The following is a 23,655-nucleotide window of genomic DNA, read 5'->3' as shown; positions in this document are numbered from 1 at the left end:
AAAGTCGAGAAAAGTGAACAGATAAGCATAAATATCAGACATAATAATTTAAGACGTTATAGAGAAGAGAGGAAAACTAGTTTGTTGGGTCGCTTCACACCCAAACCACATCTAATCTAATTAAAAGACTTCCCGAAGAATTACCAATAAAATTTTTGCGTACTTAAATAGGCTTATTTAATTGGTGAGTTGACTCGATTATGTGTTAAATTGCTAAAAAGCTATATTCATAGAAGGTATTAAGTTAAATGACACGATGGTTAAATATCATACAATAAATACGTGTCTTAATATAATCTTAAAGTAAACATTTTAAAAGCGTTCCTTACTTTCTCCTCAACGTTAGCTTTCCTTGAGACCCACTAAGTTCAACATTAGTTACTTTTAAGATAAGGCTAGCCCCCATGTGATTTCCACACGTTATGGCCTTAGATCGGTTTAGGCTTTTCAGTAACAATTTCTTACAAAGTAGCATTTATAATATTTATGCGAAGAGTTAAAGTGCGAATCTCTGAAGAGGCAACTAGTAAAAAGAGAGATAAAGTAGTCATTGAAGGTAAATATGTTTTATAGAAAATTTTATATTTTTTATATAAACTTTTTGTTAAAAAACTGGATTTTGTTATTATAAATAATCATTTATTTTGTACTTTTCTTTGTTCGATTCTTTTATTTTCTTAAATTTTTTAGAAGCTGAAGATACTAGGAAGTTGCAACTTGCATTATTACGTAAAATTCGTCAGCATGCAACAGCACCTGTAACTTTGTTTTTACTCTTTAATTTTATAGTTTACTTTTATTTTTTTCACGTGTGTTTATTAAAAACTTTTACATAAAGCCACTTCCAGTTAAATATTGAATCTTTTTGTTTATTTATTTTTTATGAAGAAAAGTAGTATGCTTAACAGTTACTTTTTACGTAGCTGGAAATACTTTCTATAAGTAAAACTTATCAGTATGGAGTTTTTATTATAATGCAACTCTCAAGAGTACGTAGTTAATTATAAGGCTCCATTTTATATTATTTTGTTTTGGGTATACGTTATATTACTTAGGTTGCTTTGTTTAAAAGTAAGAGTAACTTTTAGTATACTTTCATTTTTAATAGGATTTAGTTAACTTTTCTGTTAATATAACCTAGTAAATATAACTTATGTATTCTGCTTTAACTAAAAATTAATTATAATAGAAAATTAATTTATTTATAAAAATTGTTATAAATAATTTATACCTATCAGCGTATTCTGTTTTAAAATTCTTTAAACATTATTGACTTTATGACATATGAGTCCTTATTTAAAAGCTTTTAATCTTTTGTTTGTTTTTAAAAATATATTATGCAGATTTGTATTAATTTTTCCGTTTATTGTTTATGTTATTGATAGGGGAGTATTTTTGATATACTATTTATTAAAGGTATGCGTATTTTTTTTTGTAAAATTGTTACTTTCAAGGAGAGGATATTATTATTGAGGCCTTATAAAATTTGCACTCGGTATAGCGCGTTAATTCTCTATTTTTAGTACTACTGTATTTTTGTGATGTCAATACTTTTACTCGTTAGTTAGTAATTTAACTATTTCCTTTATTATCTTCGTACATTTAAGATATTTTTATGTGTAGATTTAATATATATTTTGTAAAAGCATAATACTCACGCCGATCGACCAGTCTTGTAGATTAAATTATTTAACAATTACACTTAAAATTTTTTTTTAACAGGAGCTGTTTTTTTGCAAATATATAATCGCTCACTTTTTATAACGAATAAATTTTTTTATTACATTTTTAAATTTTAATAATATATTCTTTACTTGTTTACTAATTCTTATTATTCTGTTTTCATAAGTAGGTTGACAAGTATGGGTGTGAGCAATTAGGCCGACTGAGTAACACGGAGAAAGGTAGAATAGTAATAATATTATAAGATTGTGGGAAAGTTGTTATTGTCTAGATTTAAATAAACTTTATATTTAAAATAATCCATTCCATAACTTTAAAGGTTTTCGATTCTATGTTCTGGTGGCCTTGCTCCTCTCCTCTCAGACGCGTGACGAAATTGTTGGCGCGGCGGTCTCACGCCTGCACCATATAGGTCTTGTCGAACTCGTGTTTTTTGAGGCACATATTCATTGGAGATACCTAAGGCCTCTCCCCAGCATCGATCCAAGGACTTGATGAGAACGTCCTTGCCGACCTTATAAAGCCTGTTGGTTTTTATAAGAAAAAAGCAATCTATTTAAGGAGGATTTGTGAAATTCTTATAGAAAAGTATGAAGGAGATATACCTAACAATTATCGTATGCTTAATTTTATAAATAGAAAATGAACTTTAAGTTCGGCCTAGGGAATTTTTTTTGCTGTTTGCGTTGATTTGTTATAAATGTGTTTACTAATAGCATACTTATATATGTTAGTTTAATAAGAAAGCAATTTTTTTGTATACTTATTCAGAAGATTAGTTATTATTATATTTAATTAATATCGCAAACATGATTGAGTTACTTCCAAGGCTTTAAAAAGCCTAATATTAATTTTAAATTTTTTTTTTAAGTAAAATATTATACGCCAAAGCTTATAAAAGAATTGAGTAAAAATGCCTTAACAGCTCGGCTGTAGGGACGAATGACTCAGTCTTTCTATTTACTTCTTTTAACGACTGATTAGATGATTTATGCGCACTCCCTGGAATCGGGCCGAAAATGGCATACCTTGCCATGGCACACGCTTGGAATAATCCGGTTGGGATCGGCGTAGATGTGCATGTGCACCGCATAGCTAATCGTTTAAAGTGGGTAATGACTAGGAACCAATACAGTATCTTATAATGGCGTTTGTTGAAAAGGTTGACACACTTCACAAGTCCACCGATCATACCAGAATGGAATTAGAGAATATCATTCCGAAGCGATTTTGGCCCGAAATTAACCCACTGCTGGTTTCTTTGCTTTTGCCGCTAAATTATAGTTGTGAATATTTTATAATAGGTCGGCTTTGGGCAAGAAATATGTAGACCTACTAAGCCTTTATGCCATTTGTGCGATTTGCAAGCTCTTTGTCCTTCGGCTTTTGCTAAAGGAAATAAAAAAGTTTAATTAATATAGTGGAAGCAGTTGTAGATCACAGATTCCTCTAGTAAATTTAAAATTTTTTTTTAAACGTAAGTATTTTGCTTAAGAAATGTTCGCTTTATACGCGCCCCGTGCCGCTTGCAGTCGTATGTTACATACTATTTGAGTCAAAAACCTAGTGAGAATGAATTTTTTTAAAAAATTAAAAGTGGTGTGCGGCACATTTAATGTCTTAATATATGTAATAGCTTAGACATGCAGGCATTTTAAAATTATATAAGGATTACTTTAGAAACCTAAAATTATATGTATAAGTTATGCCGTTCTACCGCACCGTACTTAAACTCAGCGAGTGTACTGCTGTTTTGTTTTAGTTACGGCATTTAATTTCAGAAGCCAAACCTGTTTTTTTATATTGATAACGGCGAAAAGTTCCTTGTACATGGTTAATAATAGGGAATTTTTTTTTAGAAACTCATTACATACACAGGCGGAGGTTTTTTATAGAAGTGTTTTACATAAGGATAATATAACATTATACATGAGGAATATTATAACTTTGTATGTGCACTGTTATGGGATTACATTAGCGTTTAATAAAGACTGTTTATACCTAATGACTGTGGGCTCTTCTATCTTTAATATTCTTAATTTGCATGATGATCCGCGCTTAACATTTTTGTTTGTTGAAAGCTTTCTTTTAGAGAAGCATGCATTTTGGCTATAGGCTAATTAATGGTTCGTTTACCAAGTGGGTTAGTAAAATGCCTTACTTTAGCTAGGACATTAATTAAAAGATTTATACAAACAATGGAGTGTAGCAGGTTCATTAATGTCTGTAAGGGTCCACCTATGTAGGCTTAGTTCTCGTGTGCAAGTATATAGCAACTCAATAAGCTCTTTTTTTTTTCTTTGGCCTAATTAATGCTTGTTGTCATATAACTTCGAATGAGCTTTATAAGGCTGTCGACCTGTCTAGAATTGGTGCAGCTCTATGAGCACAGCGGAGGAGATAGCCAATGTATTAAGATTAAAGACTTTGGCTTGAGAGGAGAGAGTACGAGTAATCGCAGCAGAACCATAATTTCCCAAATAAGAAGAGGAGGAAAACTCTATAATTGTGACGGAACCTGCACAAAGAGAGAAGGTTATAAAATAAAAGTTGTTTAGAAATATTTAAATTGGCGTTTTATGCGCTAAGCTTACATGAAAAGAGGTTTTTTAAAGGCGGGTAAGGAAAGTAAAGTAGCGATAGTTTATCATTATGGGAATCAATAAGTACAAAGGAGAACAATAAAAATGATTATAATAATAATTTGGTAGCTAATGGTTACCTTCATTGAGGTAAAGTTACAGTTAGTAGCACTAATGTAACAGTTGTAATAATGAAAACCTTAAGATTAATATTCAACTGAAAATTTTATAGAGGGCCTCATGGAAATAAGCCAAAGGTATATTAAAAAAGTTAAACTCTTCGAAAATTATAGTACTGAGCTGTATATGACTAATAATAATAGTGAACAAAGTTCCTTCACATACAATTTTATTAGAAGTTATTTTTTATTAAATTTTCTTTTGCAATAGTATATATGAAACTAAAGGTTTAGGTATCTATAATAAATACATTTAATTTATTTTGTTAAGAAAGATAAATTTGCTAGCTTTCAATATATTTAAGTTTGACTTTGTATTAGTAACGATTTAACAGTTTATCGGTTCAGAGGCCGTCATAAACTTACAGTGCAAATAAAAATAGTGCAACAATATGAAGTATTAAGTAGCGGTATACTATTTTAATAAAACCGAATTTATTTTATCATAAGCGGCTTACACTCTGTATACACTAAGATTATGATTAATTAGATTACTATAATCTCTTTTTGTAAATCGTTAAGCTAACCACCAGGTTTCTACTTTTGATAGCATCAGAAGCTATTATTCTCGCGATCTGTAGGTAGGCTGGTTCATTAGAATCAACAAGACGCCATTATTAGTAGATAATTTCTTTATGTTAATTCTAGCTCCCCCTGCGCGTAGTCGAGGTTAAACTATAGCCTATAATTAGGATGTTAAATAAAGGAGAAGAATATAGGTTTATCTGGTTACTTCCGCACCTAAGAACAGCTTGGGGCGAATGGAGTTGTTTACACGCATGTTCAAACCAACCAAATGCGACGCCACCAAACCATAAATAACACTACCGAGCGCTTATAAGTTTAAATAAACCTGATTAGCTAAGCGGTACCAGTAAAGCTGTCTTTAAAGTAGGCTCCAAGTAAAAATAAGAAAATAAAAATTTACAGTGGAAAAATATACTTGGATATTGTTTATATTATGAGGGATCGAGGCTGCATACGCTGCTACAATTTTTTTAATTCTTGTTCTTATGTTCTGAGGTTGGTTTGGCGCTCCTAGGGAGTCCAATATAGTCAAATGTTGAGGAAAAGATCCCAGTTCATGTTTTAACGCGAATTACCATTTTAGGCAATTTTATGATTATCATTGATTATTTCAGTGCTTAGTTGTTAGTATACAATGAGGGTTCATGAAAAATAAACTGGCAGTCGTGTTAATTTTTAGTGCATTTTGTGTTTTAGTCACTTCTGTACCCTAACATCAAATAATTTTTGTGCTTTCAGTTCTTCGATTACATAATTATATTACGTTAAAGTCTTCAGTATATCTTATTAATATATTACATAACGTTTTATATTTCTCGAGGACTCCCGGCTGGTAAGATCAACATTGTGTTAAAAAATAAAAAAAAGAACAAAACGTTGAATTACTGTTTATTTTTTATAATCTTTATAAAAGCTGCATTCAAAATTTTAATAACTACGATTAGTAATAAAACAATAGTGTAATAGACAATTTTCAGAGGTTATTAATTTAAAATCTTTAACTATTCAGAATCTATTAAAGAATAGATTATAGCACCAAATTATTCATTAATTTAATACTCTTGCTCTCTTTCTTTTTGGCTCATATGCAATACAGAAGAGTGAGGGTAAGGGGTAGGGTAATTATATAAAGGTCACATGGATTAAGCGTTTTTTTTTTCGCTGGTTCTAGGTTGCCCATTGTATTCTAACTGGATCTTTCCTGTATATAGTGGATTAACGAGATAGTTTACTAAACAATATATATATATAATTAGTGTTAAGTAATATTATTATACTTAAATAAATCATTTATTATATAGCGTTACCTCAAATAAAAGAATAACATATATCGACCACTTAATTTTGATGACCTTAACTTACAACGAAAGCGAGTTGTATACAATTCATTTATTAAAGCAATTTTGTATTTAAGTATTAGAGAATTTAACTATCTTAGTATTCTTTTTTTCTCTTGCAATATGGTAAAAGTCATTACTATGATGTCTTTGACTTGCATAAAGTAATATGTGGTGTTAGTTTAGCCTTCACCTTTTTTTTTAAATCTGACTGGATTTAAAATAGAGCAAAACAAGTTGCATACCCTGCTATTGTTATTATGGTCTTTGTTCATTATATTACATAAAACTTTGAACGCTCAAGGATACGTTGAATTAAAATTTTTGGGTGAAAAATATAATTTAACTTAATTTTTAGTTAAGCCATTGAAAGTGGAGAACATTTAGGAGAGAAACATAAATATCTACAATCTTTATGCTTTTTCCTTTAGTTTTTAGGTAGTTTTTTTAAAACACTGATACGGAGATTCTAGCATTAGTGCGCTAACAAATTATTCGCTGTTATCCACCTACCTGGCTCCTATTTGCTAACTGGCTACTAAATAAAGTTAATAATAAGAGATTAGTTTAACTGAGAGTCTCAAGTGACCAAGTGTAAGACCCTCCTATATGGGTCGTCATGTCCAGGGATCGGTATAAAGAGTTTAAAGAATTAGCTGCTTCTATCTCTACAGAGTCTCCAAACGTTATTGATAACTCAAATGTCTGCCTGTCTCCTGCTCCAAAGGTATTTTTAGATTGCTGTACCAAAATTTGTGTTGGAAGCCTTTCTTGAAGATATAATTGATTTACTGTATTTATAACTTCTTAGAAGTCCTTATACTGAGCGTTACGAAAACATTGTAGATTAAAAGACCCTCATAAGTTATTTTATTAACTAAGGTAAAAACAGAAAAAAAGGGTTTTTTTTCAAAACTTGGTAAGAAATTTCAGAACGATGACTCTTCAAAGGTCTCAAGAAATAGTAAAAGTGAAACTTCTCTTCCCTCTAATGGTATTTTGATTATTAATAAATTAACGAATTGGGTTTGTACACCTTTTTCTATACCTTTCACTAAATTAAATAAAAATTTTGTAATAAATTTTATAAATATACTTTCTTTTTACTATCAGTGGTAAAATTATTTTATTTAATTAATTGTCTTATATGCATTTTTTACCTTGAGGCTCTAGTTATATTATCGAATATGCGTTACAGCGCTTAAGATCCCAGGCCGTAGTTATAGTTATTCGTGCTGTGCTGTAAATAAATTTTTATATTCCTTCTCGAAGTATACCTTTTTTATTCATAAAGTTAACGATCTGCAGAAGATTTTTTATTTTACTAAAATTAACTATTTTTTTTTTAATTTCTAGCCTTCTATGGCTGTTATGACTTTGTGAAATATTTCAGTTGTCGATTTTTTTATAACTTTTATTATACAAAAATGGAAAGTCTTTTTTATATAAACTCTACTTGTAGTATTAAAAGTATTTTTTTTTATGAAGTTTCAATAATATAAGTTCACTAAATTATAAACTTCAATTAACCTTTTTAACATCTAAACCTAATTAAATGCTAATCTTGGAGTAATTATGCGTATTATTTATAATAACTTGGTTCTTCAAAGTTTTTACTTTTGAATTATTTAGTTATTTTTACGGTTTATTAATATTTTTCAAATTTTAGGAACGTTTTTCTAAGCCTTTTTATTTTTTTTATTGCCTCGTCCTATTTAAACTATTGCATCACTTATAGCTAACAAGCAAAATATTAAGCTAGCTGAGTTTTATATAACTTATGACAATATCAGTGGGTATAAATTTTTTATAGCGATGCCCTTTAAAATATTATTCGATGACTTTTTTACTCCGTTTTATAAAGTACAGCACTTTCATTATGAAATTCAATAGATATTAAAGCACTGAAACTATTTTTTTTATTAACCATCATTCATTAGTAGAAGTCCTCCAGAAAGTTAAAGATGAGCAGGGAGAGGCTTTTGCCTGCATGGTTTCTTGTATGATGGAAGATGCTGACCAGCTCACCCGCGAGGCTAAAGCACTACGAGAACGAGTAATCTTTTATGGTTAATCAGTAGTCTTTTGGTATTTTTATGGCGACCCACGTTAACCAATCTTTAAAAGTTGGCTCAACTATGTGCAAGTCTCACGGTTTTATTTAAAGCGTGGCTTCACTAGGCTTCGGCTATAGTCGAGCTTATATTTGATTCTTTAATAATAAAATAACTGACTGGTTAATCCATTATGCTAATTTTTTTAAGAAAGTAAACTCGCAGCTTGGATCAAGCATTCATTACTCGATTATCTTCTTTGCTAGGTTGAAAGTCACATATAGATTTTAAACGGAAAAACGGAGGCTTTGGTTAAAATAACGTTAAAAAACTTCTAATTAACCATATAGCTATAGTTGTGAGGCCTTTTGGTGTAAAATATAAAATATGAACTTTTTTTTCTCACATGCTTTTACTTTCATGTAGGCAAACACTCTGTATCTCCAGTACAACGATGCCGCCTTGACCTCTGAAACTACAGAAATTCAGAAGGAAGTTACGCAAGTGGTGGATTCATTAAACCAGATTTCAAATAAGCTTAAAAAGTAAGGGACACTATTAAAGCATTACATCCATTAGCGTTATATATGGGTTTATCTTAAAAATTTACGATGTCTAGGATATGAATAACATGTTAAAAATTGCTATTCTAATATTCGTATAGCAATCATTCTAATGGAGTTGATTTCTGCACAGATTGATGCTTGACTTCGAAAAGGTCGATCCACGTGACCATCCCTTTTCACAAAAAATTAAACAGTCGCACATGAACTACTTTAAGGAAAAGTACTTTGATCATATCAATCAGCTTATGGTTGGTTCACTAAGTTAACATGAATATCACATAAACTGAATATCCTCTTATCTTGTTTAAAAACTTATCTATTGCCAATTTCTGCTTAAACTTCTTTTTTTGGCATTTATAAAAACTATGTAATAATTAGTTCTTCAATTTCAAGTTACATTTATATTAGCCAAGTTAACCACATTTTCCTTCCATAGTTGTAACATTTGAATTTTATAGACTTTACGAGGGAAGTTCGATTCTGCAGTGAATTCTAAGCGAAACCAACGAAACCAAACCTTCCTTTCAGTCTTTGGCGGCCAACAGAACTTGGAGAGTATAAATCCTTTTTATCTATTGTACTTTATGCTTGATATTTATAATGAGTATCTCTTGGTTAGCAAGCTTTTTACCAATTTTGGTAGTTTGGTAGTTTATAATATATATTTCAGCTCCTGTTCTAGAGAGATGCACCACCTTTTAACTTTTATTATCTTTTTTATTGGTTAAAGTGTCTATATTATTACTTTGTAATTACTAATAATACCAGCTCTGTGCTTTATTTTTTTCATATAATTTATTATTGATATTACTAAGAAACCGGCGATGGGGAAGGCGAGGAACTACAGTTTGCCGTTGTGGATTTAGAGGAATGGTCTTGGCTCCTCTTGGTTACTTACTTAATCTGAGTAATATTTTTCATAGGTACACCCACGTGTTAGACGAAGCTCAGGAACGAAAGGCCCAACTGGACAAACTGGAGAAAAGTTTAATCACCGTTCACAGTTTGTTTAAAGGTAATTCTATTATTACTGATCTTAGCCACTCTTTAGAAATACTAATTTTCACTGTTAGTCATTGGTTAACTATCGTAGCTTGCATATAGCACACGACTAAAGCGTGCTCGTGTTCTTTTAGATTTAGCGGCGCTTGTTTATGAGCAGAGCTACAAACTAAACACTATTGAGGACGCTGTAATGAGTACTGACGCTACCATCACGCAAGCTAGGATCGAACTAAAGGAAGGTCAAGCCTTTTTTTTTATTTTTAACTCATGCTACTACACTAGACTTGAATAATATCCTATTAGTTCATTTACTATTATAAATACTAGCATGGTGATAATATTTTAAAATCTGTTAAAAGGTTTTTTTTGCTTACAATTAGTTTCCCTGTGCTAAAACCGGTGCAACACATTTTAAGGGCATTACCTCTTGTAAAACTAATTGATATGAACTGTATCATTTGTAGGCATTCGACAGCAGAAAAAACTGCGGAAAAAGCAAATCACAACAGGTGCAATGGTCGGCGTAGGTGCCGGGCTGACAGCTCTTAAACTAGCTGTTCCTACAGCTCTACCATTTGTGTGAACTTTATATTATTAAGCAGGCAAGCATATTAAAGAATTACAAAAAGCAGAAGTTGATAAAAATTCTTGTGACAACATTGCAACTATAGAATAATTTTGCTTTTAGGGCGATATATGGTAGATAATATTGTCCCAGTGTCTCCTCTGCCTCCCGCCCCGCCTAACATTTTTTTAGTGTAGGCTAATACCTCACTTATTTCTGACATTATGTATGTTTGTATTCTTTCACTCAGATGGTATTTTCTCTTTGTTTTCAAAGGCTTACTAAATTGCAGATTATATGAACTTCATAGTAAATTTCCTTAGTCACTAGCAACAACAAATAAAAATACTACCATTCTAAGCATTGCTACCAAACATAAAAAATACGTGCAGATTTAACGTTGACTACTGGGCTGGAACTCCAGATAATGTTAGGATAAGGAATCTTGATAAATATTTTTCTGCCCCTTAAAGTGAGCGTTCACCTATGGGGCGGTGGGAGACCTAGCATCAGATAACGCGCTTTAAGTATATATGACCAAAGGATGAGAAAGCTGGAGAAAAAGATGGTGTATTACGCATAAAAAAGTAATATTATTAGCATTACTAAGCAGTGAAGCATAACTTATTTTAATTTAGTCTAAATTACAAACTAAACACCAAAATACAATTAATATTGCCATATGTAGGAGAGCAACAACAACCGAGATTAGTGGTTAAAAAAATTTAATTTTGTTAAACCCAAAAAATATTTAATTAAAATAATGCGATCTTGAAGTTCATTAATCGACAGAATCCGACAATTTAATATATATAGAGATAAGTAACCAAATAATAAACCAAATTTTCTAGCAATTCTTCTTTATTTTATCGCGTTATAAGAGCGAAGCTTCAACCAACCGAGTACGAAAACTCTAACACAATAGCCTTAAGTTGAGCAAAAAATGAAGCATATGACCACTTGGCAGACACCATTATTAAGCCTCTCAACTTAGAGAGTGACTAATTGACTTAAAACCAGTTCCTACGAGACAAGGAATACACGACATTTCTTCCAAGATCCCATAGGTGGGAATATCATAGCTAAGGGCGAGCTAGTGAAAAAATCAGCTAACGGTATAATGAAAAAACAAATAGCCTCCATTACAAACCAGGTTAAGGATACAAGAATTTGACATAACGAAACCAGAGTTGAATATAAAACGGTAAAGGCCTTGTCTGGAAGGTAATCACTGCCAAGCTAAAAGAGCTATGCCACGCCACGAAAATAAGGGCGAAAGTATTCAAGCTTACACTAACAGGATAGACCACCCGGCTATAATGATACCGGAAAGAATGCAGTATTTAAGAGATGGCTCCTTATTTCCAAAATTAACTGACTTAAATTAATTTGCTTAATATATAGAACTGGTGACGAGCACAAATATGCTTGAACAATATATACTAATAAACAAGAAAAAATAGACTATGAATACGCGCTAAACTCACCATTACCTGATGAAAATAAACACTTTACACAGTGATCACCTTATCTTTGAACAAGAAAAACACCGTGGAGGCATTAGCAACCATTTTAACAAGAAAAAGCACGGGCAACACTAATAATTTCTACAGGTGCAAGGGCGATCATGAACCTAAAAATTGCACTAAGCCAAATCCCATGGCCGTATCACTACTGGAATGATACTTTCCACAGGAAAGAAATTAAGGAACATAGTATGCTTTGAACGTATAAATTTTCTATAATACAGCAAAGACGATAATATTAGTAAACAGGCATAATATTAGAATACAAAAGGGCACATGCGCACACCCATTGTTAATGACCTACCATAAAACCTGCAACGCACCATACAAACCACTAAAAAGATGACTTTGAGGTTGAAGACGACGAGAAGAGCATAAAAAAAGAACTCAAACAAACAACAGGGATTAGGACTCCATATAAAGTGCAAAATGATGGGGAGGAAGAAAACAAAGCAAATTATTCACAGCAGCAACCTCCTCTGCATAAAAATCAATAGCTAACAACAACTCTCGAAGGCCACTTCACTACATCGCAGGATAACTAAAAGAATAAAATAGAAACAAGAACATAAAAAAAACGAATATCCTAAAAGGTTATACCATAACTAAAAATATACAAATTAGAAGAATCCTTAATAATAAGTAACGATTTACGAAGAAACAATTACTAAGTACACCTCAAACATGCCACTAATCAATTACATAAAAATAATACCAAAATTGACCTTAAAACATTAACTGTGGCCAAAAGCCTAACCTACGAAGAGCCCACGGTATGTGAACAAGAAAATACCGAAAATACTGCAATTCTAGCAGTCACAAAACAAAAAACCTAAGAAGAGCAGTTAATAGTCATTATAAATATAAAACATAACAAGAACTTAGGCTGTATTGCAAAGAGAACTACCGCAGAATTACCTACCAACAAAAAATCAAGACGCACAAGACCCTAACATAAACTTTCACAAACAAGAAATTTAGACAGCCAGCTATCGAATATATTGATCAAAATAAAGATCAGAAAGCAAGTAAACGAGTTAGAACGGAAGAACCTATTATAGGCAATGACTCTATATGTAGAAAATACCTCTCTGTTCACCTGTAGTGGAGTCGTGAAGAGTCTGATGTGAAAGACTAAGAACAAGCGACCATAATTTAACTTAATTATAGAACACGAAGGATTTACAACCATCGGGCAGTGTGGATTATAAAAAGGCACTAACTGATTAACTACATGGAAATTACACATAAAACATGACAAAGGTATGAAGTAAGACTTAATGCGAGGGGATATATGCAAGAGAAGGGCGTGGATTATCACGAAACTTATTCCTCTGTTCTCAAAAGAAGTATGCTTCGTACCCTAATAACCTTAGCCCAACTAAAGAACTTAGATGTACACACAGCTGATAACACCTCTGCCTTTTTCCAACTGGAGGAGCCTAACTACATTCAAGTCCCTCAAGGAATGCGTCTAGTTAAAGTAAAGTTGGGCCTGCAACAAAGAAGACTGCTTAAAGAACATCATAAAAAGAAAGAAAACTGCATGATGAAAGGTAAATGTTGCATTTACGGGCTTAAAGAATCGTACCGCCATTACCTCGAACTTAATATAATATGAATACAAACAATCTCTTTTAGACAGCTGTGTTTTCCATCCTGAAACAAAGGATACAATTTTAGGGATTTACGTGGACGATTGTTAAATAATTGGCAAGGAAAGTCACATTTTGAAATAAGCTAAGAAAAGGTCATGAAGTAGTAATTACTAAAATGTGTTGAAAGGGTTTTAGGTGTTCGAATTGGACAAAAAAATGGTAGGATCTCTTTCAACCAAAAAGATCTAATCTTAAAATTATGTGCCCAACTACATAACTAGCGCTGATAATAAAATAAAGACCCTCCCGCAAAATCTCATCAATAAACGGCAAAAATAAAGGGTATGCCAACTTAATAGGAAACCTACGATACATAGCAAATGTCACCCGTTCGGAGAAATAATTTTCGACTTCGCAGTTAGACAGATTTCTACATATTAACGACGCATCACATCCCAGCTCGATATGTACTGGCCTATCCGCACAACACAAAGGATTACTCCCTAATATACAAAAAAGGAAATAACGAATTGTTTGGGAATAAGATGCTATTCGGATTCTTCACGGTCAGATACCTACGATATGCTTACCACCATGATATTTATTATTACGTTTAATAGTAGCTAGATGTTACGGAGAGCTAAAGTCGATAAATGCACAATACACAACTCACCATGCGAATCTGTAAGTAGCACTAGGCAAGAGTAACCTGAAGTTCAAACATTGGAGAACTTTATAAAAAATTACATCCTCAAAAGCGAAAGAATATCTCTATATTCACCGACGAGACAGTGTGCAACATAATTAAAAGCGTTGCTTCTAACAAGAAGCAACTCAAAATGTAAGGTTTCATTTACCCCTTTTTCTATCATTTTCACAGATATTATGACAAAGGTTATTTCATCAATAATACTCACTTTCCTTAGTGAACTACTGAACCCTCTCCATTAATAACCACTATATTGAGATAGGATAAAAAAATTGTACAAACATACAAAAAAAAATTGCCATATCTAGAATAGCAACAGCAGGTCAGATATTAATAAAAAATTTTTTTTTATAAAACTGTTAGTTAAGGTCCGCACTCGCATAGCCCGAGCAGACTGTAAAGAGGTAGTAAGTTTATGAACTATTCTGCAACTGCACCCAAGGACAATGACAAGAAAGACTGGCATGCAGTTTATATTAAAATTTTATTATGGGGGAGTTGTACACATAGCCCGCAAGCCAAAAAAATGTGATTTGGCACCGACGGGAATGGTACCCGCAACCTTGAGATTGCGCGACAATGCTCTAACCACTGAGCTATGGTGGCAACTCACATCTTCGGTCAGTAAATTAAGTATACAACTTTTGTTACAGTTCATTCGTATAATACAAAAATAATATGTTATAATGGTAATGCGCGTGTACAAAGGTTTCCCACGTGCACTCTTGCTGGACACTCCCATTCTTACTATATTAAAACGACTTTATTAATAAAAACATATAACTAAAGATGGTTTACGTAAAGTTTGTATTCTGTCCTTATTACATTATAGCACTAGAGTATGTCGAAAAGGCGAAAGCACAGCAGTAACATGAGGATAATAATTATTATAATAATAATAACAGAGTCACGAATTTATTCTATCACGTAGTTCTTGTGAAAGGTTTTCTAACTGGCTAATTGGTGTTATCTCTTTAACACATGGGCACGAGTCTATATATTTATCAAATGAAAACGTGAACCTTTATTCATAAATAATTTTCGGCCTTTGATTATACAGTGGATATTGAAAAGTAAACTAGCCAAAGCATAATATCTAAGTAAACCTACTTTACTACCCAAGAGTATATCACTTCCGGTTTCTTTTATATTTACGACGAAGGTTCATGATTACTTTTTTCCTTTTTTCTATTATATAAAATAAGAAAATAAAAAAGTTGCAAACATTTAAGAAGAAAGCCCCACCAGGAGCAGGCTTATCCATATAGATAATTCTTCTTTTCCTTTTTTCTATTATTTATGAAAATTACATATTAATGAGTGGAATAAAGACAGGGTGCTCGGTCTCTTTGCTTTGACTTACAAAAAAAGTTAATCAACTTTTATTTAGGAAAAAAAGTTGGAATACGGCCACAACGTATATGTAAACAAAACCCGATTCAATTTTTTGGTAACGCTCCTTAAGCCGAAATTCGCAAACTTCAAGTTTTTGAGAAAATTCTTTTTCTTGTCTCTATAAAAAGTAATATTTAAATCGTTTTTTTAGTTATTATAATTATAATTTACAAGGCAAAATTCCCGCCATCCTATTTTCGGCTTTTCCTTTGGATACGGCGGCCTACAGAATTTTTTCCAATAAGAATCTGTAAACCAAATAATCTCCTGTTTTTTTTTTAAAAACCTTAATAGAAGAGTTTATTATAACTATTATAGAAATAAAAAAGTGAGAACGTAAACTATTGGGCATGAAATAATATTTATAATATTTATAATCCAGAATGCCTAATGCCATTATATTTCAATTTTTAATGGTACTTGCCTTCAATAAAAATAACGAGATTATAATATAATAGCATATTTATAAACAAACATTTCTAAAACAGTAATGTTTTTTGAAAAATATAAGGATAGTAATAAAATTTTAAGCTTTAAAATTGAGTATATAACAATTATCGCTTGTTATAATTAAGTTTGTTAACTTTTATATATGAGTGAAAAGAAATATAAAAATTAGACGGGATTAAGTTTTTCCAGATGAGCCAGATTTTCTCTTGTACAGGAATTAAATAGTGGTTTTAACTCTTTAAGAGGAACGCGTGACAACTTGCCGATTGCTATTATAACAATTTATACACAAATTTATTTAATAGATATGAAAACTACATTTTCGATTTTTTAAAACCACATTTACGCAAAGCTTCGCTAACGTACTACATTTTTCTGCAATTGTTGTATTAGAAATAGAAAATTAAAAATCGAGCGAAGACAAATACTCTTGCAATTTAAAAAATCATCACCACTTTCTTCTTTAAAATTCTAGGCACGTAAAAAACATATGAAAATTGATTGAGAAAATTATTTTAAGTTATCACTGTTAACTCCTTATTCATACTGTCGTGAGGTTCTATGGCTTGCAACTTCTTCATGGTCCTTGGATTTGGGTTAAAATAAAACCAATCCGTTACATAATAAATAATATTGTATTTAAAAAAAATTTAAACTAGTTACAATTTAATAAAGACGATTCGAATAACTTACTTTTTACTATCGAGTGCCCTTTTGACGCACTTCGACCAACGGAGTAACAACAACTCCGCTCTATGTGCCAGCTTTTATATATTCGTTGTAAAGTAAATTTGTTAATTTTAGGCTGATAAATCTTTATAATTATTTTAAGCGATAAGAAGGTAACTCAAATGTTAGCTTATAAATGTAAACTGCACTGTATTTAGAACGATATACCGTCTGGTTAACGGTTTTTGTAAGCGTTCTAACTGTTTTTCCTATCCCAGAAATCTATAATTCTTAGTAATTATCATAAAGCTTATACCAGTTTTAGTAATAAAGAAACCTCTAACTCAGAGATGCCCAAGGAAAAAGAATCTAATTGACCTACAATACGTAAACATGTCTCCTTTTTGTTTAAAAATAATAAATCTAAGGTTAATTAAAAAGTTAAGTAAGAAGAGACCCAATCATTTGTCGTTATTGCCTTTGAAAGGCGTAGTTTAATGATTTGTAACGCTTTAATAAGTTGAGGTTCTGTCTCTGAAGTCCTTTGAGACTCCATAATCAAATAAAATTATCTAGAAGATATGAAAATTTTAGTAACTTAAGTTACTCTTGAGTACTCCAAAGCATTAAGTTGTTATAATAGACCAAGTTGCATAGCTCCGATCGAACAAAAAGAGGAAGTGACTCTAAGCACCCACCCCGTTTACTGACGCTAACGCGCTGAGCTTAAAGCGTTAAGTTATAAACTAAAAATCATCACCCATTCATTGGCTTTAATTATTTGCGCGGACATATACTATAGTCAGCCCGAGTAAACGTCCCTATGACTATTGAAAAACCCCTTCGGGCTAAACTTCAAAAAATTTCTTTTCGCCGAGCAGCTAAACTGCGAGAGTATGGCTAGCCTTTAATTAGATAAGTATATTTGGTTTTTATAAATAATAACGGTTGCTGCAGTGTTTATATGTATATATTTTTCAGTCTCCCCCCACCAATTTGGAAGAGAGCGCACATGGGCAAAGACCTATGTTGGTTTTCCATAATAATCCATAATAACTTTTTTTAATGGTAACTTCCTTGTTTGTTAAGCAAGCAAAAATACTCAGCACTTGTTTTTCTAAAAAAGAAAATTTTGCAAAGCCACTTAAATTCGTTCTTTGTTTTCTGGTCAAATGATAATTTATTTAATTAAACATAATAATTTTTAAAAGCTTAGATGTGGTGAGGTATTCATTACAGTGTACAGTAAGTAGGAAATAATGTGACTGTCTTTATATTTTAAAAATATAATAATAGCCAAAAACGCTGTTTTAATTGCATCGGACTAGCGTGTACATAACATGTGCGAACATTAAATTTTGGCTAAATCACAACAAGGTTAGACCACATATTTCTTATTCTTTTAACGGATAAATGTTTCACGAACTTAGTTTTACGTTATTAATTCAAACTAAGTCATATGGACGAATCAAGATCTATTAATCGCCTTAAATTATGACCTACTAGCTAAAGCACATATAAAATTCCAGTCTTTCTTAATTACGATAGTTCACTATATAGCTGGTTTTACTCTTTATAGGCCCTAATAAAAACATTGCTATTAGATACTCCTGTTTATTTACACGATTTTAAAGGAGGACAACTACGCGTACGTTTTAATCAAAAGCCAACAAGCTAGCGTCGGTCATTTTGCTTCACATGATTAAACAAATGTGAGTTTACGGTTAGTATTTTAAAAAAATTTTGTTGATCGCGTTGACTGTTGAATTAGGCCTTCTTTACCAGGAAACCTTTAAAATCTTTATGAATTTTATATCTGCTGTAACCCAAGCGAGGCTATAACGTTTTCATTAGTAAAGCGGGAAACTAAACGAGATTATCGTCAAATTATATGTATATGAAAATTTATAAACTTAATAATAATAACGAAACAAACCCAAATTACAAATTAAAGATAAACAGAAAATATGAACAGAATAGTTTTGGGTAAAACTGAATTATAAAAACAATTTTAATACCACTAAGAGTTAAAGCAGAAAAAGACAAAAAAAAGTAGGATGACTCTTTATTATAAAATAAAGAAAGAAAACCTAAGATACTTCCACTCGATGGGGAGTTTGCCATAAACTATAAGAATTTATGAGGGTGAAGTTAAATACGAGGCCATCAGAGACCGAAAAAGAGAATCACTTGGTGGGGATCGGATCCACCACCTTGAGTATGCCCGTCAATGCTGTCAACCGCTAAGCAACGACGACAACTCTCCATCCCAGTAAGATTGTTCTACGTAGTTAACCTGTTATAAACCCTCCTCGGGTGTCGAAGGTAAAATAAATTAAATCATCGTGTATGCCAAATTAGATAATAGATTGAATATGTAAATCCATCATATCGGATCAAAAGTTGTTGTCGTAGCTCAGCGTACAATAGTACCGATGCATCTCTTTTCGCTCCTTTGCTGGTTGCGTATTTAACCTTGCTCTTATAAATTCTCTAACAAGTTTAGCTCATGAGCATTTTTTTCGAGCGAATTGGCATTGATTTGTTGACTTATTACTTAGTAAATGAATTTCTGTACTAAAAAGGAGACCTTCCACTTTTAAAGTTGGTTGGGAATCTATCAGTACCCTTTCATAGACTTCAAAAGTGTTATTAAAGCGACACTTAAAACAACACCTGGTATAAACTCCCGCGGATTATAAATATTTACTTTCTCTGATTAGCTATACCTTTCCTTCTTTATAAAAGTAAGAATATTTCTTTGGTTTGTCATCAACATTTTTTATTAAAAACAGCTCTCCGCTTAGCAAAAAAAATTTTTAGCATTGTTCTTATTAATGCACTTATTGCATTTTATAATATAAAGGATAAAATTTGGGTCTCTAGTAGGGTTAAAGTTAAGGGTGCTGGAATATTGGTGAATTTATCGTGAGGGTTAAGTGCGCTATACATCATTGTAAATAGAGAATTTACGAAAAAAAAAAATTAAAGTAAGCAAGTAAAAGAGTGAGTAACAAACTTTTACGTTTGAGAATAATTGGTTGAGTAATAAACCAATGAAGCTAATATTAAATAATTAACTTGCATAACGGAACCAAGTTTATTACTCGAAAACTTCGAATTTGTATCAAAGTATAGGAGTTTCGAATATTTATCACACTCTAGAGCAGCTGGCATCAACGGGGAGCACATACTAATACTCGAGGACTATAAGAACTAAACTGAAAAAAATGCCTTAGAGGGGTAAACGACTTATACCTCTTTCAAACTGCCTACGGAGAAAAAAAATTTACAACAGCGACTTAAGAGACTTGAGAACTTATATATTTATTCATGTAAACGTATCAACTGAGGTAATGTAAACATGATGGGAGTTAGGAAGAAAGCTTAAAAATCTTTTTATTAAAAAAATGAGAGAGAACTGCTCTTCCCCATGTGCATAAAACACGACACACCAGAGAGAAAAAAAAATGATACATGGAAACTATTTGACGATGGGATAATCTATTAAAATTTTGTTTGTAGGGAAAAAATACACCAAACCAGGAAGATGCGAGTTGGAACCAATGAGAATCGAACCTGCAATGACCTTGAGATTTCGCGACACTTCTATAACTACTAAGTCACGGTGATAACTCGCATTTTCGGTCGATAATTACGTATATAACTTTTGTTATAGTCTTGTTAAAAGCGCCGTATAACTAGCTGCAAACGGAGCGAACGAAAATTAAAGAAAGTGAGAGCAATAGCTTAGCCATGCCGGTGACTAGAACGAAATAAAGCTCCACGAGCCCATAATGTCGACCTTTATTGCAGAAACGAAAAATGCAATTTATTAAGGACTACAAGAAAAGGACTTAACTCTACATTCCATCACGGACCCACCAAAAGCTTATAAGCAATTTAAAAAGGTCTATACGCAATAGAGTGAAATTGACTGTAAATAATTGTAATACATATATTTACTAGAACAATATACGACAGTTGTAACCCTTTTATCAAGCATTAGCATGTAGATTCGTTAGGTGCAGCTTTTCTACGTACAAAGCTTTATTAACCATTGAACAACTAGGAATGGAGCTTGTGTAATATTAGTTGAACAGCAGCAGGCTGACATCTTTTTACTTTACTACGAGGACAACGAAAAAAAGTTTTTTGTGGAGTAAAAGAGGTAGCCCCAAACAATAATTTTACAGAAAGCTCAATGAGAAATAAAAGAATCTCTTTGCTGGGAACCTTAAACTACCTGAAGAGCTTAAAAAAACTTCATCAGCTTTGTACCCAATTTGAAGATAGATTTTTTGGCAGAGCGTAAGAAAAGCGCTTCCTTTTCTCTCTTAACAAGTATGGATACAATGGCAGATCCAATATCTCAAAAATGCCCAAGCAGGTGGGGGAACTCGATTATTAGATCTTTGACCCCAGAGGGGAGGCGCACCGACACTATAGAGGCTCCCTCATTCCATTATAGTTACGGTGGCTACGGTATGGAACTCAATACCATTTTGATTTTAGACACTTCGGAATTTTTTGATGAACTAAAGAAGACCGCTAGCGGTAAGCTTCTTGAAGATCTTGAAAGGTAGTTAGACCTTAGCACATACTTTTCACAAAGGATTATTGTTTATGGCCTGAAAAACAAAACAGTTTAATTTTACGACCAACATAATTCCTTGACAGTGGGAACTACGGGTTAAATAAAAGTTAACTTATCAATCGAAAATTTTATGGTCTAATATGAAGAATGGTATATTGTTAAGCCAGTCCGTCATAAATTAAACGGACTTCTCCAACCCTTGTTTATTTCTGAAAACGACTAGGAAGATGTTTTAAATCGACCTTATCACAAACTTCCTTGGGTTAGGTAATTTGGATTATATTTTAGTTGTGAAATGTAGACTATCGAAGATATGCCACTTGATGCCGAATCGAAATCTGTTATACGTCTTTAGAACATTAATTTCTCAAACACGTTTTAACACCATAAGTTTTCAAAAAGTAATGTGTATAACAGAAGCCCACAGTTTTTCTCCAGCTTTTAAAGACATTTCTGTAAAAAGGGGAATGGGAGACTTTCCAGCGGAGTAATGTTCAATGTTTACATTGTGGGGGGGAGGGCCGCCACTACGCAGGGGGTTTCTTACAATAAACAGAGACCTCAACTACTCTTACTAGCCAACTTCACCCTTTTATAAGAATCTTAACACATCAAGAAAAAAATTTAATAAATATTTTAAAAATATATAGGATTGTAACTGTTACAAGTCGCACTGGATTGCACTATTGCAAAGTTTGGTTAGAAACAAATTCTAAAAAGAGTTCCATTTTAAAAGAATTACAGACCAAATATGGTTCGGTAAATAATTTTGTGTTTAATGATGAAATTCAGCGGTGACAGCATGGGCTTCTCTCACGAGATCATTATAAAAGATTATTTACTTGAATCCTTTAACTTTATGCAAAGTAAAAGTGCACAGCGTCACACACCAGCTAGCAAAGTATAACCACCAGCTCTTATAAAAAAATGTTTACCAATGGATACCAAATTATATATTAATAAAACATGAAGATAGCAATTTACTTTAGGTTATTATTATACTTGTCTGCTTCTTCTTTCTTTTAAAAAAAAAGTTCACAAGTTTTTTTAGAACTTCTATGGAACAAATCATTAAGGCTTTAGTAATTACTATTACAGCTTCTTCTTAAAAGTTTATTATAATGATTTCTAGTAAGAAGCCAAAAGTCCTCTTTAAACGTAGATAAGATGTTTTTCCTCCGGATCATAGTCTCAATAAGATTATTTATAATAGGAAGGTGTGCACTTTAAGAGGTTAATTAAAATTTAAATTGAGTATATTTTCATTTTTATTATGAACAACTATAAATTTTTTTTCCCCAGTAAATAACTCCTGAAAGAGTATGAAATTATTCTGATAATTCCCCCCTGTCCAGTTTAGTTTAGTACGTTGTGACGTATGCTTGAAGTCAGAAAAATAAACTTTATCGTTCTTTTAATCATATGGGCCTATAACCTCCATCTAACTTTTGTACAATACTTTACAAGGAGTAAATCTATATAACTTCAAATATAAAGTGGTTAAAATTGGAGCAGGTAAATTTCCCATAGGAATATTGTTAAATGTTGGTATAACATACCATTAAGTGGATAAACATATGTATAACAAGAGATGATTCGCTTTACAGTATGTACATAAGAAATATTTTGTAGTCTGAAGAACCTTTTAAAAAGTATTCTACAAAATGTCCATAAGTTTTCTATTGTAATATTGTATAAAACTACTTTCTATCTTGTTAACACATAGTGTGTTATCCTTTAATAAACTGGAATTCTGTGCAGTTAAAGTCCAGCATACACAAAATAAAGATTATTAAATTGACCTGTGAACCTGAATGCTAGCAACAAACAAGACTTCAACATGTACAAATACCGTATAGCATTGCTAGACCAGAAAAAGGGACAACTACGAAGTTAACCATATCCCTCTCAATCCAGCTCACATTTTTTACAAAAAACTTTTTAGACGAAAACATAATATCCTATTGAGACAACTATACAAATAATTTCTTAAAAGACAATACTTATAACACAATGTAAACACAAATAAGACGAAGAGCGTACATATGCTCAAAAACTTTTTAATTGTTAGTGATCCAGTCTTTAAATTTCTAAATAATGAAATCAGTCCGTATGCCTATGTAAAAAAAAAATGTCAAGAAAAATTAAGTAATAAATGAAATTAGTGAACAAAGGTCTCCTTGCAACTCCTTTATATTGCAATGTGTATTAC

General features: G+C 32.0%; 3 protein-coding genes across 4 annotated transcripts; 2 read left to right on the top strand and 1 right to left on the bottom strand.

Annotated features, from left to right (window-relative positions):
• Window positions 1-486: 486 nt before the first annotated feature.
• LOC135142466 (endonuclease III-like protein 1) lies at window positions 487-3,095 on the top strand. The gene is made up of 8 exons (XM_064074183.1): window positions 487-556; window positions 691-758; window positions 1,853-1,904; window positions 2,003-2,095; window positions 2,148-2,300; window positions 2,668-2,795; window positions 2,846-2,938; window positions 2,988-3,095. Exons 1-8 carry the CDS (start codon window positions 487-489, stop codon window positions 3,093-3,095), a joined length of 765 nt encoding a protein of 254 aa, XP_063930253.1.
• A 3,830-nt stretch (window positions 3,096-6,925) lies between these two features.
• LOC135142465 (uncharacterized) lies at window positions 6,926-10,517 on the top strand. The gene is made up of 10 exons (XM_064074182.1): window positions 6,926-7,036; window positions 7,192-7,303; window positions 8,253-8,365; window positions 8,790-8,908; window positions 9,060-9,177; window positions 9,388-9,484; window positions 9,745-9,802; window positions 9,853-9,944; window positions 10,066-10,173; window positions 10,399-10,517. The coding sequence occupies exons 1-10, from the start codon at window positions 6,929-6,931 to the stop codon at window positions 10,515-10,517; spliced, it is 1,044 nt and encodes a 347-aa protein (XP_063930252.1). The 5' UTR covers window positions 6,926-6,928.
• Window positions 10,518-15,380: 4,863 nt separating this feature from the next.
• On the bottom strand, window positions 15,381-17,563 carry LOC135142481 (uncharacterized). Of its 2 annotated transcripts, XM_064074201.1 has the most exons (13): window positions 17,492-17,563; window positions 17,304-17,418; window positions 17,184-17,246; window positions 17,075-17,128; window positions 16,871-16,941; window positions 16,705-16,762; window positions 16,606-16,648; window positions 16,496-16,552; window positions 16,349-16,446; window positions 15,899-15,994; window positions 15,767-15,845; window positions 15,578-15,622; window positions 15,381-15,520 (listed from the first exon to the last, which is right to left on the bottom strand). In XM_064074201.1, exons 2-13 carry the CDS (start codon window positions 17,400-17,402, stop codon window positions 15,462-15,464), a joined length of 822 nt encoding a protein of 273 aa, XP_063930271.1. In that variant the 5' UTR covers window positions 17,403-17,418; window positions 17,492-17,563; the 3' UTR covers window positions 15,381-15,461. The 2 variants fall into 2 exon arrangements, 1 of the variants encoding a protein (XP_063930271.1); XR_010282542.1 differs by lacking the exon at window positions 15,381-15,520 and having other exon boundaries at window positions 15,899-15,950.
• Between the last annotated feature and the right edge of the window lie 6,092 nt (window positions 17,564-23,655).

Source organism: Zophobas morio, unplaced genomic scaffold (genome assembly GCF_036711695.1).
Source record: "Zophobas morio isolate AGI-343-1 ecotype UQ-CSIRO unplaced genomic scaffold, CSIRO_AGI_Zmor_V1 ptg000047l, whole genome shotgun sequence".
In the NCBI taxonomy this organism is placed as follows: domain Eukaryota; kingdom Metazoa; phylum Arthropoda; class Insecta; order Coleoptera; family Tenebrionidae; genus Zophobas; species Zophobas morio.
This window is presented reverse-complemented; position numbering and strand designations above follow the sequence as displayed.

What these genes read in the sequence shown, in the direction of transcription:
- LOC135142466 (XM_064074183.1), top strand. Translation starts at nt 487, where the DNA reads ATGCGAAGAGTTAAAGTGCGAATCTCTGAAGAGGCAACTAGTAAAAAG. An exon ending in AGATAAAGTAGTCATTGAAG is followed by an intron (nt 557 to 690) that starts GTAAATATGTTT and finishes TAAATTTTTTAG; the next exon opens with AAGCTGAAGATACTAGGAAG. An exon ending in TAGCTAATCGTTTAAAGTGG is followed by an intron (nt 2,796 to 2,845) that starts GTAATGACTAGG and finishes TTTGTTGAAAAG; the next exon opens with GTTGACACACTTCACAAGTC.
- LOC135142465 (XM_064074182.1), top strand. Translation starts at nt 6,929, where the DNA reads ATGTCCAGGGATCGGTATAAAGAGTTTAAAGAATTAGCTGCTTCTATC. An exon ending in AACTTCTCTTCCCTCTAATG is followed by an intron (nt 7,304 to 8,252) that starts GTATTTTGATTA and finishes ATTCATTAGTAG; the next exon opens with AAGTCCTCCAGAAAGTTAAA. An exon ending in CGGCCAACAGAACTTGGAGA is followed by an intron (nt 9,485 to 9,744) that starts GTATAAATCCTT and finishes GATATTACTAAG; the next exon opens with AAACCGGCGATGGGGAAGGC.
- LOC135142481 (XM_064074201.1), bottom strand. Translation starts at nt 17,402, where the DNA reads ATGGAGTCTCAAAGGACTTCAGAGACAGAACCTCAACTTATTAAAGCG. An exon ending in CAAAAACCGTTAACCAGACG is followed by an intron (nt 16,942 to 17,074) that starts GTATATCGTTCT and finishes AATATATAAAAG; the next exon opens with CTGGCACATAGAGCGGAGTT. An exon ending in TATGGATAAGCCTGCTCCTG is followed by an intron (nt 15,521 to 15,577) that starts GTGGGGCTTTCT and finishes TTTATATAATAG; the next exon opens with AAAAAAGGAAAAAAGTAATC.